At 37.7% G+C, this 17,500-nt stretch overlaps 1 protein-coding gene across 2 annotated transcripts in view; it reads right to left on the reverse strand.

The window, feature by feature from the left end:
• plppr1 (phospholipid phosphatase related 1) overlaps positions 1-17,500 on the reverse strand; it is a 261,050-nt gene that overhangs the window by 54,206 nt on the left and 189,344 nt on the right. For both annotated transcript variants that reach the window (XM_030148899.1, XM_030148900.1), the window contains exon 4: positions 5,100-5,232. In XM_030148899.1, coding sequence (XP_030004759.1) covers positions 5,100-5,232 — 133 coding nt within the window. The remainder of the gene's footprint in view (positions 1-5,099; positions 5,233-17,500) is intronic.

Consider the following 17,500-nt stretch of genomic DNA (forward strand, 5'->3'; position numbering starts at 1 on the left):
AAGCCCTGGCTCCTGTGGGGCTTGGAGCTGCTCTAACCCGCAGTGAACCGGGAGACCAAGCTGGTCCTCCACAGACCTCAGATCTAGTTATGAGGTTCGACCCAAAAATAATACACATTTACACTCTTCTGCTTTTTACATTTTCTTTAATGCTGGCGAATGTCATTTCATTTTACTTCATTAATGCCAACCCCAACTTCCACATCGCCGCATTGTGCCCTGCAGGAAGCAGGCTCCAGGCTTCTAGCGCTGGCTCCTGCGAGCTTGCAGACCATTGCACTATGCCGCTGTGACCTGGTACACCACGCCGCAGTATGGACCGCCAAGCTCCAGGCTTTTTATCAGGTACCAGCTACGTTTAACTGAAACGGACCTCGGAAGTCCAGGTCTGGGCTGGTTATGAATAAGCTTTCTTGGATCTGCTTATTCGGAACCAGTTCCATTTAAGGATCTTGGAACCAGCTCCATTTAAGGATCATGGAACTTGTTTCGTTTACAGAACTCAGAACCAAGCTGTGCTCTGACCTCCAAGCCCCGCTTCGCCCGCATCAAGCCCTCCAAGCCCGGCTGCTGTGGGGCTGGGAGGTGCTCTAAAATGCAGTGAACTGGGAGACCAAGCCGCCTCTCCACGGACCTCGGATCTAGTTCCGAATAATGCTGTCCTTCAGGTCCAAGCCAAAAAGTAATACACATTTGCACTCTTCTGCTGTTTATATTTTCTTTAATGCTGGCGAATGTGACTTCTTTAATGTCAACTCCAACTCCCACATCGCCGCATCGTGCCCTGTAGAATCCTACGGGCTCCAAACGCCGGCTTCTGCGGCTTGCAGAGTGGTCCAGTAAGCCACTGTGACCCCGGGCAGGAATGCAAATAATTGCAATTTGTCATCTTTTCATGGTCAAAGTGGAGCTTCAAGCCCGGCTTGGTTCTGAGTTCTGTAAACGAAAACCGTTCTCAGAACTGGATCCGCGCCTCGGGTCACAGCGGCTTACTGGACCACTCTGCAAGCCGCAGAAGCCGGCTGTCCAGGGGGGGAAGTTATCCTGTTACACCAGCATCCAAATGTGGTTCAACAAAACCCCAAAATAAACAACTGTATATATCAAGGGGAGCCTTATATACTTTCTGAAGTTGCCCTTTGCAAAGCAAATTTGTTCACCACAACAAGGCAGCTAGACCACCATTCTGCTGTTAGGATGCTGGACAAGACAAGTAAAAAGAAAAAGAAAGGAAAAAAAGAAGCCAAATATTCTCAAATATAGCAAACTTGCTTTGATAGCAGCTGCAGGAGCCAAAACCAGGGTAAAATCTTTAAACACGTTTCCTTCTGTAGCTCTGTCCTCTCAGTCCAAATCAAGCTGTAAAGATAGATGACCTGGCGTTATTTCATGTTACTGTGGAAAAGAGAAGACACGTTTCCAAACCTCTATGTCAGGCAGCAGAGTCACTGAGAGGAATCAGTGGATCTGTCAGTCACATATTTAACCCCCCTACCTGTTAGACAACGCCTACGGTTAAGCAAAGACTGTATCGCATTGTCTACAGAAGTGGGCAGAATTCTTGTTTAATTTCAGACCACTTGAATGAAAGGTAACTATGGATTCTTTGTTCAATAATGACAAAACAATGATGGAGGGCTGCAGCTGCAAAAATAGTGGTATTATCAAAAAAAAAAAAAAAAATTAAGAAAAAAGTGTAGCCACTAAAATGTCAAAATGTAAGCAAGTTGTGCACATTATTAAGACTTATTAAGACTTTAAGACAAACGTGTTCCTCTGATGAAGATTTATGTGAGAAAAGCTTTTTTCTAGTTAAATCCAGCTCCGTCTAAGCTGAAATATCTTTTTAAGACAAAGTTATATTTCCTTAAAATGAAAATTCTAATGGAAAAAATATACTTCACAAGAGTATTTCTCAATGTATGAAGAAAAAAATCCCAGAAGTAAGCATTTTCCTGGAATTCCCCTTCCCAGTGTATTTAATGTGTGAACACCTACTTTCACGGTTTTTTTTTTTTTTTTTTTTTGCTTCCATTCACTGAATGTACTGACACAAGGCTAAAACAGCTCATCTGTAAACATTGTATAGTGTTAGGACCACCAGTTGTTTGATTGCCATATTTGTGTGTGTGTGTGTGTGTGTGTTTGTTTACATTCATTTACATTCCCTGTTTTGAGGCTTTTTATGCTTTCTGCTCAGATTTAAACCTTGGTGACACCCATACTATGCATTCATACATGAATAAATTAATCACCTCACCACTTCTTCTTAAAGCTCTGTTGAGTGAACTAAATCACAAATGTCACAGACAGAATCAGGTGCTTTTTTGCATTGGAGCTCCCCTCACAGGTGGCAGCTGTCATCTCAGCCATGATACTCCTGTCACCTCTTAGTTAAAAGCTCACTGGAAGTAAACAGCAGCAGTCATAATAGTGTTACAGAAAGGAGGCTGCTGAGCTGATATAAACATTGCCAAAGACTACCCTTGAATTTATGAACGGTAGACAGACTTTCTTTCTGAATGTAATGCAGTCATTTAGTCAAAAGAAGTGACAAACTCTCAGCAGTGAATATGACTCTTTCACTCCAAGGTGAGAAAATATATAAAACAACGAAAAACCTTCACTTTTCATATCTGCCTCTGTATTGCTTTTCCTCAAGAGCATTAAGGTGAGCAAACAGGCTATTACCAGCTGGACGATGTCTTCATCACGTCAGATAAATCCTTAAAACATTGTCCACCATGAAACACTTGTCTTCCTGTTTGAAGGCAATATACTAATATGCAGGGTCATCATGCAACCACACCAGCTCCCAAGGTCTGTGGAGGATTGAGGAGATTAACGACATCCCTGTTGTGAACTCTATCATGTGTGAACACAACATTCTCACAACTGCTTCCCTACCTCTCACTCTATACCAGGTTTATTTAGGGCCACATGGACAAAGCAGGCCACAATTAAATAAAAAAATAAGTGTTGATGGGAGTGGCCAGCTCTGGAGATGATTTACTCAGAACACAGCTGCAATGTAATCTGACAAATACAGTATGAGAGCCAATTTGATGCATGTGTTCCTCTCAGGTTTCCTGCAGTAGAAGTGGACGTGTAAGTGAAGGAATGTATCAGTAAAGTACTTCAAAATTTAGACATCTAGAACACCATTGTGGGCAGGGTGTAGTGAGGGGAAAGGCCACAGAGGAAATTAATAAAAGATGGCATGACCTGAGGAGACACCGTAAGGAGGAGGTTGTATTTCATAAAGCCTCTGCAAAGGAGACAAGTGTTAAGGAAATGCTCCTAACTCCACGGGAGAAAAGTTGTTCACCGGAAAGCGGGTAACGCAGGTGAACAGAATTGGTTGCCTACATTTATTATAGACAAAATTCTTGATTTTTGAGCAAACATGTTGCCTTTTTAACAAATATCGACAATTCAGGGAAGGCACTGTCCATGGTCCAGAAATGTATGGATCAAGATTTCGCTGTCTTTAAGTTAATTATATTTAGGCCAAGGTGTTAGTATGAAGGATGACATGAAATCAATAGTGAAAGTCTTTCGTTTTTTAATGACATAGTACATTCTCTGTGCTATTGTGCAGTCTGAAAGGGAAACTCTAATAAACACATGGGCAATACAGCTCCCCAAAATAACCATACCCATGCTTTTTGTGTCTCTGTGTTTCAAATTATGTACTTCTGTACTTACACTTTATTGTTCATGTGCATTCACACTGGTAGTTGCAACAACATATAGTGCACCAAGAGGAAGCTGTGATGTCACTGGCGAAAACTACTCTGCACAAAATCATGGTAATTAAAAAAAGAAAAAAAAACAAAAAACAAAGATCTTTTATACAATGTAATACAAAAGAAAATTAATAAAGTGGCTGTTAATGTACATACTCTGGTAATGCTCCACTGATCAACTATTAAGAAGTAACAAATAATATTGCAACTGTAACTTTTCCTTGGACTTGATTTGGTGAAACCCATCAGTTGTTATTTAATCCCACAAACCTATTTTCTAGGCCTACCAAAGTGACTCACTCTTCCCTCTAGTGGTCACATAAAACCATCAGCCCGTCGATACCAAAAGATCCAGTACATACTGTACCTCTACAATCCAGACATTGGTGTCTTTGGGATAACCTCAGATCTCTTTATTCTCAACACTCTGATACTTTTGAGTCATATGATTGAATATTTTAAGTAGAAATACTCCATATACCTCCTTTAACCCATAAAAAAACAAACATCCACTAGCGAGCAAAAAAAAGCTAAAATATTTAATAATTGTTGATCCACTAATTCTCTCAATACATGCAAATAATTTGTGCAAATTGTTGTTTGTCATCTTTTCATGGTCATCAGATATGACCTAATTGGATGTTCAGAGCCTCCATAGTGAATGTGGAAACACCATCATCTTCTACAACATTGAGTCACCAGTAAAACCCATGGAGACTGATAAATGACAGTGGACAGAGACAATTGTTTTGTATTCAATTAATGATTTATTTGCTGGAGAAGTCACTTTTTCTTCCGTTTTCTCTGTTTTTGATATAACCCATAACTTTATTCTGAATTTCTTATGAAAATGTACATGATCAGTGAATTAAATATAGGAAAATACATGATTTTCACTGAAAAATTGCAAAATAGAGAAGATAATATATAATAAATTGTGATAAATCACTTAAGAGGAAAAAATCACTTGACAACCGCCACAAAAGTAGCTCTGGGTCTTTATGGATTAGTTGAAAATGTAAAAAATAAATCCATAAAAAATGAGAAACTTGATGACAGTAAAAGGAAAAGACATGTAATAATATTCTGCCAGCCATGAATCTAACTATGCATCTATGCTGATACAGTTTAAGCTTCAGCTCATGGGGGATGTTTTCTATCCTAAGACCTATACAATCAAGATAAAAATAGAAATCCCACCCATTAGTATCTACTGATGTCCGTGTTTCAGTGTGCATGAGTGCGTGTGTTGAGGACTTTGTGCCTCTATCATGTCAGCTACTGCTGTGCTCTGGTCAGCATGAAGGGGCCTAGAGCAATTCTGACTCCTTGTCATGAAAACTTCCTTACCTATGAAGCGTATGATGCGGCGAATGAGGGGGTTGAGGTAACAACAGTCTCCTGTCACAATGGTTTTCTCCTGGGCCAGCAGAGCTTCCCTTGTTGATTTCATCACGTACATGGACACCTCTCCGATAAAAATCTATACACGTACACAAACAGAAAACAGACATGAAGAGATCCATAAAAGTAGGGAAACAAAAAGGAGGAGACAAGAAAGGGACAAAAAAATAAAGTTATGCTTCCTATAATAGAGAAAAAAAAAACAAAACACTTTGCCCTGGCTGGCCTGTGTACATAAACTACTGTCTTAATGCACCCTTTCTTCAGGTCTATTATGCTGTGGACATTACATCACATCTAATGGAAAAACTGCTGCTGGACACTCTAAATGAAAATCTTTGCCAGCTGCCTAGGGTGAGGCAGGCTGCTACAAAAAATATGTGTGTTTTTGTTATTGTACATTACCAGTTTGTACATATGTTTTTCTAAGTGTGTGAGTAAAAAAAGGTTTGTTTTGAGCCCAAAGACAGGTAACATACCACCCGTGTTTTCCAGCATCTTCTCTGAGTTCTTTTCATCATCATCCTTTTAGTGTGAATTCTAAGTTTCTAAGTTTTTATTCTAAGTTCATTTCTTTTCTTTTTTGTCAACATCCAGCAAAAGCATGTGGTGTTGTACAAAACAAAACAAAAAAAAAATAGACAAGATAACTGACAGCAGACACATAAAACGGTAATGAAGCTGAAAAATTGTACTTATGCAGTCATGTCTTGATTTACAAGGATGAAGGACGATGTGTATTTTCAAACACACTTGCTGCATGATGACACATGGAAAGCAAGCAAATAGTAAATAAAACCATCCTAAAACGCATCACAAACCAAACTTCATTGTAAATCAAGAAGCAGCTGCATCTTCATGTTAGAGACAGGAAAAGTCAAGTTCAAAAGGATTGTGACAGTAGAGCAGTGAAAACAGGAAACAACATTTAAATTACACACAGCATAACCTCTTCTGCTGCTAAACTATGCTAAAAAAAAAAACATACAGAAAAGTTCAATTTTACACAAGAGACATCACAAGGAACATTCAAATAATTTACAGAGCACTTGAGTCTTAGGAATAATTCAACTGAAGAGAAGAACAGAAGGTTCATCTATTATCTGAATAACACTGACCCGTCCACCAGTGTCACAGATTTATAGACTCACAGTCGCTCATTATCCTTCAAAGTCCATAAAATACTGCACTTGTGGCATTAAAATGACAGACAGTAACTGCCCACAAAATTCAGGAGTACCTCTTTTTACACCCATCACACTATAATTAAGTTTTTCATCATCAGACTGTTAAATGTGACAACTGTTCCCTGTGGAAACCAAAATGATTCATTTGGGTGATTTATTCCGCAGCAAAAGGTTAACAAAAAGTCTGAGTTTTTGATCAGGAAGCAATCACTGAGCAATTTGAGTCATATCCAGTAGATTGTGGCAGAACAAAATGTTTTAGCATTACATTTAATATGAGATGACAGGAAATAAGCAGATCTAGATACTTAAGTGGGGGCAACACGGTGGTGCAGTGGTTAGCACTGGTGCCCCACAGCAAGAAGGTCCTGGGTTCAATTCCAACACCAGTCGACAGGGGGTGGGACCTTTCTGTGTGGAGTTTGCATGTTCTCCCCGTGTCTGCGTAGGTTCTCTCTGGGTACTCCAGCTTCCTCCCACCATCCAAAGACATGCACTAATAGGTTATATTCACACCATAGGTGTGAATGTGAGAGTGATTGTTTGTCTCTATATATCAGCTCTGCGATGAACTGGCGACTTGTCCAAAGGCGCCTTTGCCCCCATGTAGCTGGGATAGGCTCCAAGCGACCCCCGTGACCCTAGTGAGGATAAAGCGGGTTCAGATAATGAATGAATGAATGAATGAATAGACACTTAAGTGACTATTTTTTGTAATTTTCACAAACATTAAACATGGGGCCAATCACGTGCCTCAGTGAGGTCCAGAAGCATGTTGTTTTTTTATAACACTACACAGTGACTCAGAGAGATTTTAGATACAGTTTGAAGCTGTAAATAGTGAATATGAGTGCTTTTTGTCAGTTTATGACCTTATAACAGTTGTTTCATTACATATTACTTTTTAGCAAGTGCTGCTGGGATTTTTTATGGCAAGAGGAAGAAGACTGCAGTCACTCCAACCAACAAGGAGGTAGATGTTGATGTCCTATAACTCAATCAATCAATCAATCAATCAATCAATCAATCAATCAATCAATCAAATTTTATTTATATAGTGCCAAATCATAACAAAAGTTATCTCATGACACTTTACATATAGAGCTGGCCGAAATCAGACTCTCAAGCCACTTTACAGACACCAACAGAATAACTAAGGTTTCAGCTAAGGCTAAAATTTTGAATTTCAGAGCATTACAATGAGTGCCCTATAAAGGGTTAAGAAAAGGACATTATCGCTTCATACGTGACAGCTAATTCTGGATGGAGTGGTCCTAAAATTGAGACTGAATCTACCTACAAATATCCCCAGTCTTGCGTCATTTCAGAGTACTATCTTATGATCTCAAAGTCTGAGGTGAACTTTCAAGAATCATCAATGTATTATTGCTTTTTAGCTGGTTGTGAAGACAAAATAGCAAAAAGTACAAATACTGGATTTCTAATCATGACAGGACAAAAAAAAATGACTCCAGCTGAAAGTCAAGGGATCTTGGTGTCATCAGGATGTATAAATAAGCTAATGGGTTCAGTATGTCAATCTTGTGAGGTATTAATGTATTTACAGTGGCTAAAACTATAAATAAGTTCAGCTTTAAGCCTCAAAGCTTCGCTAAGCACTTACTGGGTAAACATTACATAACTCTGCAGCTTATTCTACAAGATAAGAGCCTTTAGTCTTTAGAGTCTTTAAAGGAAACTAGATTTCTGCGCCTCCTCTTTGCTATAATTTCAGACTTTAGAAAAAAATTTAGTCAATCACAGGTCGTGATTAAGAACTGCAATGACCAGTCACTGTCAAGGCTCCTTGACATGTGACTCTAATGTTCAGGTCACGGATATAAAAGAGAAACAGGAGATCAAAGTCACTCCTATTTTACCTGGAGACAACTACCCACTGAGACCTGGATAAACAAGATTCACAGTTGATGAGCCTTCATTAATATCATGATAATGAGACCAACAGTGGTTGTGACAGACCTCATATTCTCTGTGGTTTCTGGATTATTCTACATTTGGAGGCTTTGTGTTGTTGTATGTGACTAGAAACAATGTTAATTCAATTCTAACAATACCTAACATGACATAAAATTGAAATTGTGTACATCAAGTTGCAGTGATCACATAAATTGCATAGAGTTTTACAAAGAATCCAAATCTTGTTAACACTTTACATAACTCTAAATCATTTATGCAGCTGACAGACTTATGGTAGTTCATCATCATTATTTCCTCAGAAGCAAAATACTTGTTACAAACACTCTGCAAATGAATGCATACAAAACCTTAACACTTCAAGGTGAACAGAGACTGAATTATCACTATCGTGGACTGAAATAACTAGTCTAACTAACTTGTCTAGCAACACGTCCCAGTGACATAACTGGTACAAACCATAGGTTAGCACAATGCACAATAAATAAAATACTGTAATTCAGACATGCCATTTAAAAATAATTCAAAATGAGTCTTCCCATGCTTTAAATTAAAAATGAAAAAAATTATAGATGAATAAAAAATTATGGGTAAGCGCTGTCATGATTTAAAAAAAAAAAAAAAAATTAATGATATATTCAATACAACACCCCACAAAAGTAGATCATATGACAAGTTAAGATCAATCACAATCTAAAATTATGAGCCCTAATGTAAGTCAATATAAAGTTCATTTTAAAATATGCATTAAGAATTTCAAAAAATTCATTGGAAGGAATGCTTCTCGGACCAAAAAAGACTTTGTTCGAGGTATTCTTTGGAAAAAGGGATCCATAAAGTAATATCAAACAGGAAGAAAAATCCAAGGCACTCTCTTTAAACATTAAAATGCCTTTATTAACATGGCAAGGTCATATCTAGACCCAAACATGTACATGTATGACCCATACATGTATGGCCTTTTGACCTACAGTGACATCATCTGCTGGCCGTTTACATGTGGTCACCCTCTGCAGGCCATTATCTTCATGCCCAGTTGGCAAGTCCCTATTGGTCAGATCCTACTATATAGGAACCTACTGCTTTCCAGGCTCCCGTTTGACTTCCTGATGAAGGCTTGAAGCCGAAACTCGTAGAAGTGTTTTTGGGGTCTAGATATGACCGGGCCATGTTAATAAAGGCATTTTAATGTTTAAAGAGAGTGCCTTGGATTTTATTTCCAGTGTGATATCTATGCATTAAGAATTATTAGTTTACAAAACTCAAAACTGGTCAATTTAGATTCTTGGGCTGGTTTTACAAGTGATGCACACTGTGCGACTGTAATCTCCCTACAGCCATCAGACTTTAGGGACAGTTCTCAGTAGCTCCCCACACCAATATCACACCATGTGCATGTGCAACAACAATGTAAATATATATACAGTATATAATATTTCAATCTAAATTTATTTTTAAAAATACCCACGTGAATAGCAGATTTCTTTCTTCTCTTTATATTTTGTTTCACAAGTGTATATTTTCTGTTTTCTGTCTTCCCTGCACTTTATTTTTGTGTTTGCTGCTGTCAACTGAGAAATTTCTTCATGGTGGGATCAAAAGTCTTATCTTATCTCATCTGATCTTATCATTAAACCCTAGTGAGATGGAATCATTATGGCAATGTCTTGTAAGAGCATATTTCCTGTGTTCATTATATCTTTGACTCAGTGACAGTGGGTAGACACAGGAGCAACACTGCAGCTTCTATATCTGTGATATTTCAGCTTCACTTTTAAATGCAATGTATTGTGTTGTCAGTCTTAATACAATCAATGTTTATGACAGACAGGAGGAGATGGAGTAGATTTCAGCCTACTGAAGCTTTAAAGGGTACTTGTAGTGAATTTTCATTGCTAGTTATTTCAAAAGATCACATACAATACTGATGGTTCCGTCAGGTAACATTATAGTCCGTTGTCAAGTACGCATGAGTACAAAGTCACTGCTCTGTCAGTCAGTCATGTTGTTTTCTTCACAGGCTGTTCCAGCACTAGTAGTGACACAGTAATGTATTGTCTGATTTCCTGGGCTGAGATGGACTGGTCACTGAACTCCTGCAGCAGCACTAAGATGACATATTATTGGATCAAATAGGTAACCATTTACACCCATTTACTCAAAATTGCTAGCCATAGTTTGCCTCTTGAACACATGGTTTCCACTCAATCTGACTCACTGACTATTACTTGTTTACTCGCACTCAATCACCCAGAATCAGTGACAGTACATCACTTCTGGTTGGCAATGGCTGCTCCCCATAGGTTCTATCCACGCCTGTAATTCACATAACGAAAAGGTCCATTGTGGTACATTCATGGTAATTTTTTACTGAATTTGTGCCTCTCTTGCTTATAAGTAATACACAAAGCACAATTAATGTTGATCAGTACAGATGCACTTTAAGCCCTGGTGAGATGGAATCATTATGGTAACGTCTTACAAGAGCTTATTTCCTGTGTCTTCATTGTATCTTTGGTTCAGCCTCAGTGATTTGACACAGGAGCAACACTGCAGCTCCTATAACTGTGACATTTGAGCTTCACTTTTAAATGAAACATGTTGTGTCCTCAGTCTTAACACAGTCAGTGCTATGACAGACAGGAAGAGACAGAGTATATTTCTGCCTACTTGACGCTTTAATCTCTGAGACACTGGAAAACCATCATCATCTATATTATTAAAGCCAAGAAGCCTCTGTCTGCGTGCGTGCATGTCTCGGTAATCACACAAAATCCGGAAAGAGCTGACTGCTGCAGTTTGGCATTATTGATTTTTGGTCAAGGTAAACGACAAGTTGATAGAACCAATATTTTGGGAGATAGTAATTTTGGAATACAATGGCCTGACAGTCATGTTACTATGCCCAGAATGCTTGGGCGATGACTGCTGGACAAATACAGCATGCACAAATACACAACAGTATAAAAACAACCATATCTAGAACCCGTAGATCCCCATGGGTCAACACACTAGTTTCAGTAATAACTACCAATGCAGCCATCATGCCAAAAAGTGCAGTGGCTTTGAATCCCTTGTGTTGGGTTTTTCCACTACATTCGCCACAGCCTCCTCTCTTCTCTTTACTGTTTGACCTCAGACATCACAGAAAATTTATCTCCAAGCATTTTCACAGTTAGTGATAACGCTTAACTCTGGCTCGGTTACATCAGTCAGCAGAAGATTTTGTTGGCTCCTCATTTGACAAGAGCAACATCACATTCTCATTATCTCGGCTCTGAGAGCGATGGACTGATGGTCTGACTCCTGTCTATAGCTGAACAGGTTTACGGACCGTATAGCATGAATATGACCCATCTAACCTCTATAGCCTCACATCAGTCTGGCCCCGTGGAACGTTTTGCATAAATGACTGCCTCTATGCTAATTATCCAGCATCTCTGCACTGTCATTGTTAATTCTGATTGGCTGTTTCTCTGGTTTATGATGCATGTGGTGATGGAGCGATATATAAGGTGTCAAACTCAACTTCAACACCTGACACAGCACTCTGAAAGAGCACAATTAAAAAAGTATTGGACAGCATACAGATGAATTAAAGCCACATAGCTCACTGTACTACTGCAAGGAAGCGTGAGAGAAAATAGAAATATGACCCACAAATGTAAAGCCAAACTAAAATAGTTGAGGAAGCACTCCCTGAGGAGGGATGTGTGATTATGGACTATTCTTTGTTATTATTTTTGTCTGTTAGGCCCTCTTGCCAGATTATCATTGTAAATGAGAAGCTGTTCTCAATTGATTTTACCTAGTAAAAGAAAGAACTAATAAAAATCCTATTAGGGAATAATATATTTTGCGAAAATGCAAAGACAAAAAGTCATGCAACATTAATACTAACATTAACAACACACACACACACACACACACTTACATTTATTTATGTATGTATGTATGTATTTATTTATTATTTATGAAAATACAATAATAAGGTTACATAAAATAGGACATTTACACTGTACTCTGCAGTTGCTGGATGTACACTTGTCAGTCCGCAACAAGCACACATTTTTTTTTTAAAACATAATTTTCATTTATCTGTTTTTTATATAAATAGCCACTGCAGAAGAGTCTGTCAAAACTGTAAACAGATGCACTCACAACACAGCAGCTGGAAATAATACTGTCTGTCACATTTCCTGGCCAATCTGAGCACTCTTCTGGATTTTAAACCAATTTACTGCATCAGGTTTCATTTCATACGTATACAACTGTGTGTGTGTGTGGGAGTGTTTTCAGGTTTGTAACTGTGGACTGCCACACCAATTAGCTATAGCACAAATCAGCGAGCTATGGGATGTGTTTTATATCCTCAATAAAAATGACAGCTATTCTGATTTTACATTCCAGTTTACAGCACTCAATGTTTAGAGTCTCAGAGCAAAGACAATAAACACAATAAAAGAAACATAAAGAGCCAGGAGAACAGTATAGGGGGATGATATGGGCCGGGGAGCCAGGTTGTAGAAACAATCATATCTCTGATTAAGAGCCTCAAGAGGTCTTTAACAGAAAATGTCTATTGGAAAAACTATGCAAGCCTCACCGTGACACTCTGCAGTAAATATGTTTGTTTGACTCTTCCTGCAGCATTTAATAGAAGATAACAAGAGAAATAACAGACAGATTCACCTAAACATCATTACATATCATCAACAAAACACATGGTGCCTTTTGTTATCATTACAAGACATTAATCTACATATTCATTCATATTTTCCTCCTCTCAATATCTTTATTAAAACACATGGTACATGGATATAGTGTAGTAGCTGCAGTCACTGTGTAAATTTAACCCATATAAACCCAGTACTACTTTTGTGGCAGCTCCCAAATCAATTTCTTTCTCTATTGAACCTTTCTTAAGTGATTTATCACAATTACTTCTAATATTATCCTCTGCATTTTAAATAATGTTTCAGGTGTAAATCATGTTTTTTTTCTATATTTAATTCCCTGATCACGTAAAAGTTCATAAACGCTCAGAGTAAATTCAAAGGTTATTATATCAAAACTGAAGAAAAAGTGACTTTTTCAACTAAACGTATCATTAACTGAATATAAAAACAAGTGTCTCCATCAGAGGCGATTTCTCAAAGACTGCAAGGGAAGCTCAGCTTCCCCTAAAATTACAAAAATTAAATGGTCAAATATGTATGGTTGTGTTGACATTTCATTGACTACAAATGTGTTAGAACACGTTCATCTCAAAGACGAGTTCGTTCAGAATCAGCTTTATCACAAATCAACGGACGCGATGTTGTTCACTTCTCATACATTGCTGCTGCACTGTTTTCTCATACGATCTGTGGTCAATGCATTTGCCCGTCAACGCTCTGCGTCCATGCACTTCAGTGGGACTTCATGGAACAGTTTTTTTCATTGCCTCAAAACTGGACGGTAATTGGATAAATGCCACGATGTTGGCCCGCCCCTGGACGCTCAGTGTCTCTGGGGGTGAATGAAGCTGTGGGTAGACCTTGGCTGGGCTGGACACTGGGCTTCCACGTGCTGATTGGAGGATCAGTCAAAAGGTTGAATCCCATTTGATTGACAGCTATTTTGAGATATACCCCTTCACTTGACAGAGTTCAGTTTAATACCGTTGCACATTCTGCTTGTGAAATCGAGAGAGAAACCACTACGAAATTACTTATTCATTTCTTGCACTGTAAATAAAATACACTCATTGTACTTCCTTGTTTCAATTTAACATAATTTCAACGTTTTCTGGTTTCACTTACATAATTTAATTATTTCCTGTTCAAGTTTAATATCGTTTAGTAGATAGTTAAATCAATCACACTGTTGGCTAGGTCGGAGTGAACTAGCTATCAAGTCCCTGGAAAAGACACCTACTTGGTACAATAAGGTCACTAACCATTTTCTTAAAAAGGAATGGAGGGCCGAATTTATGTTTAAATAACTTGATAGTTTTTTTGATGTAAGCCAACAATGAGCTTCCCCTCTCTGAAAGACGAGCAGCCGCCACTGGTCTCCATCCACTGTCATTTATCAAACTCTATGGGTTTTACTGATGAATCAAAGTTGTAGAAGATGACGGTATTTCCATGTTCACTATGGAGCCTCTGAGCGTCCAAATGGGTCATATCTGATGTCCATAAAAAGATGACAAACTGCATTTTACACTAATTATTTACATGGATTGATAGGATTAGTTGATTAACAGGTATTAAATATTGTACATCAGCAGAACCTGAAATTTCTTAAATAAGTTCATTTTTAACAATGTTATACCTGTAACTAAATGTTTTTTGCTTTTGTAGATCCCCTGTGGGTTGCAATGCGTATGTGGAAATAATTAAAAACAATAATGAAAAATAAAAGTGGTAAAAAGGCATAATGTTGTTAAAATAAACATGTATTTCTTCTGAAATTTCAGTTTCTTTGCAGTTGTTTAGGTTGTTCACATTTTTTTGTGAAAGGATCATTTGTAAATATACTTATTGTAGTAAAACAAAGTAAAAAAAACCCAAAAAAACAGAGTTGTCATAATTTATAGTTTTATTTATGCTGTCATTTTACTGGTCCAGCCCACTTGAGATCAAATTGGACTGTATGCAGCCCCTGAATTAAAATGATTTGACACCCCTGCACTACTACAATCAAATCAAACAAATATATGAACAAATCTGCCACATAATTAGTGATTTAGAAAAACCACTCTCATCCATTTTAAATTACTGTATATTTCATTATGTTAAACCAATTTAAGGTTTGAAAACTGTATAAAATGATATTATCTTGCAGGACATTAATACCCAAATGCTGAATTAAAACACATGGCACACTGATATAATAGCTGGAGTTGCTGTGTGTATGTGAGCAACGATGCTGTGTGTTGTTCTGTGCATCTCGTCATCTCAGTTGACATATTCTACACAACAAAAGCAGTAAATACATGCAGAATTCCTGCTTTTTGCCTCCCTAGGAGTATTCCGTTCCCTTTCGGCTACATAGATAAATGATTGATTTTTTGAGTGTATTAAGTATGACAAAAGTACTGCAAACTGGTTTTCATGCAAGAACCACTAGTACAAACACATCTTCTCTAAAATATTACATATGTGTGTCTTTGGAAAACCTGCATTTTTAATTGTTTTTTATACTTTGACACAATTTATGAGTACAGGCTTGCTGTAGGGTTCATGTGTAACTAGTTCCTCATTGAACAGTATATTTAATTTTGTCAAAGCAATTTGGGAATTGAAAACTTGACGTAACAGTCATCCAGCATACATCCATCATATTCATCACGTGTCATTACATTGCAGGTGGTGAATCTGACATGTGTGCTCATACAAGAACATACAAAAAAAAAGCACCTTTCTGTGGCATCCATCTCTTCCTATTTTGTGATGTCGCTATTCTGAAGGTTTTAAATTTGCTCTAATGTGATATCCATGCTATATTGTGATGTAAACCCCCCTGCAAGCCTATGTGATTTTTTTTTTGCACTTTATGAGTTTGCTGCTAAACAGGGACAGAGCTGCTAAACGGATTTTCATTGTTCCTGTAACAAGGACAGTAAAGATCTATTCTATTCTATTCTATTCTATTCTATTCTATTCTATTCTATTCTATTCTATTCTATTCTATTCTATTCTATTCTATTCTATTCATTTTCCATATCCAACCAAATCAGAGAGATGTTGATTTTGCACTGGACTAATATTATTACAGAACCTTTGTGTTTGCTGAAAATGTGTAGGTAATTTGCTTTGGAATTTTCATTTTACAGGTTACAGACATGGAAGATTCACACTGGATTAAAATCACAGACAACCTCTGCAATTATTACAAATTATTACAAGTCCACAGGTAAAACTAGTCGTTTACAAATAGAGACTGATTTATAGCATATGGCAACTTAATAGAAATGTATTTCCATATTATGTTTAAGACATTAAACATAATAGCTGACATATTTGTTAATACTAATTTCTCTGATCATTGAAGGAATACTTTAACATGTAGGTAAAAACTTTCTTTAAGTAATTATGTTGAGATATTAAGTATTATGACAAGAAGGAAAAACCTGACTGCCAGCTCTGATGACATTCAAAAAAGTGTTAAAAGGGTTCAAGGTTAGGGTTTATTTTGTCTGCAAATCATCTCATGCTCATGTATTGAATTTTTCATGCCAGTGCAGTTTGAGGGATGCAGTATAACACACATGTCTGAGGTAAAATGACACAAAAACACAGCTCTAATGTGTGATCTGCATGTCAAACAGAATTTAGACCAGCCTTAAGTTACAGCTCCTCAAACTGAACCACAGTGTCTTTATCTGTATTCTGGGTTTGACTCTTGTTATCCTTCACGTCTGATTCATTTTCCATTTGTGAGAAATAATCCAAATATCAAACAAGCAAATGCAAACACTGTCCAGGAGCTGCTCTGAAAATACTTGGCATGGGTTTGATAATGAACTGACCAAAGGGCCCGCAGACGTTTGGTCTCAAAGCATGGAGCAAAACTGACACCTGGTGGCACAATTGTGCAACTACATTGTGAGTTATCTGGCAAAACAGTCAAATACACTTTGGCTTATGACGTGCTTACTAAACAATACCAATTAGACTGATGTTCTATGGAGCTCTTCAAATGCATTAGAACTAAAAAAATAAATAAATAAATAAAAAAACACATAGGTTCAGTAACTCAAGGTCCTACATTTTCTTTTTTTTTTTTTTTTTTTTTTACTGTTAAAGCCTGTTGAATGACTGTCAAACTCCAAAAAAAAAATTCCTCACATTTTTATTAGGCCTGTAATGGTACACACACCGAACCGAACTGTTTCGGTACGCACCTGTTCGGTTCGGTACACAGCTGTACCGAAACAGCACAGAATGTTGAGAAAAAGGAAAAGAAACGGAAGACGTTGGTCGATGTGGAACTTTTAATCTGTGCAAGTTCCACACAGACATTTTGAAGGAGCGCACATTAACCCGAAATACGAAATAGCAGCTGATATAAAGTAAAAAATAAAATAAAATAAAACAACAAATATGATGTCAACCTGGAAGGAAGAGACTGAAAACCCTCCACCATCATCACAGTCCCGTTTGGGATCAGTTGGGGTTCAGGTGAAAGACAACCGCTCACGTCCGGTAGTTCTCAAATGCTCACACTCACTCTCTC

Source organism: Sphaeramia orbicularis, chromosome 12, assembly GCF_902148855.1.
Source record: "Sphaeramia orbicularis chromosome 12, fSphaOr1.1, whole genome shotgun sequence".
NCBI lineage: Eukaryota > Metazoa > Chordata > Actinopteri > Kurtiformes > Apogonidae > Sphaeramia > Sphaeramia orbicularis.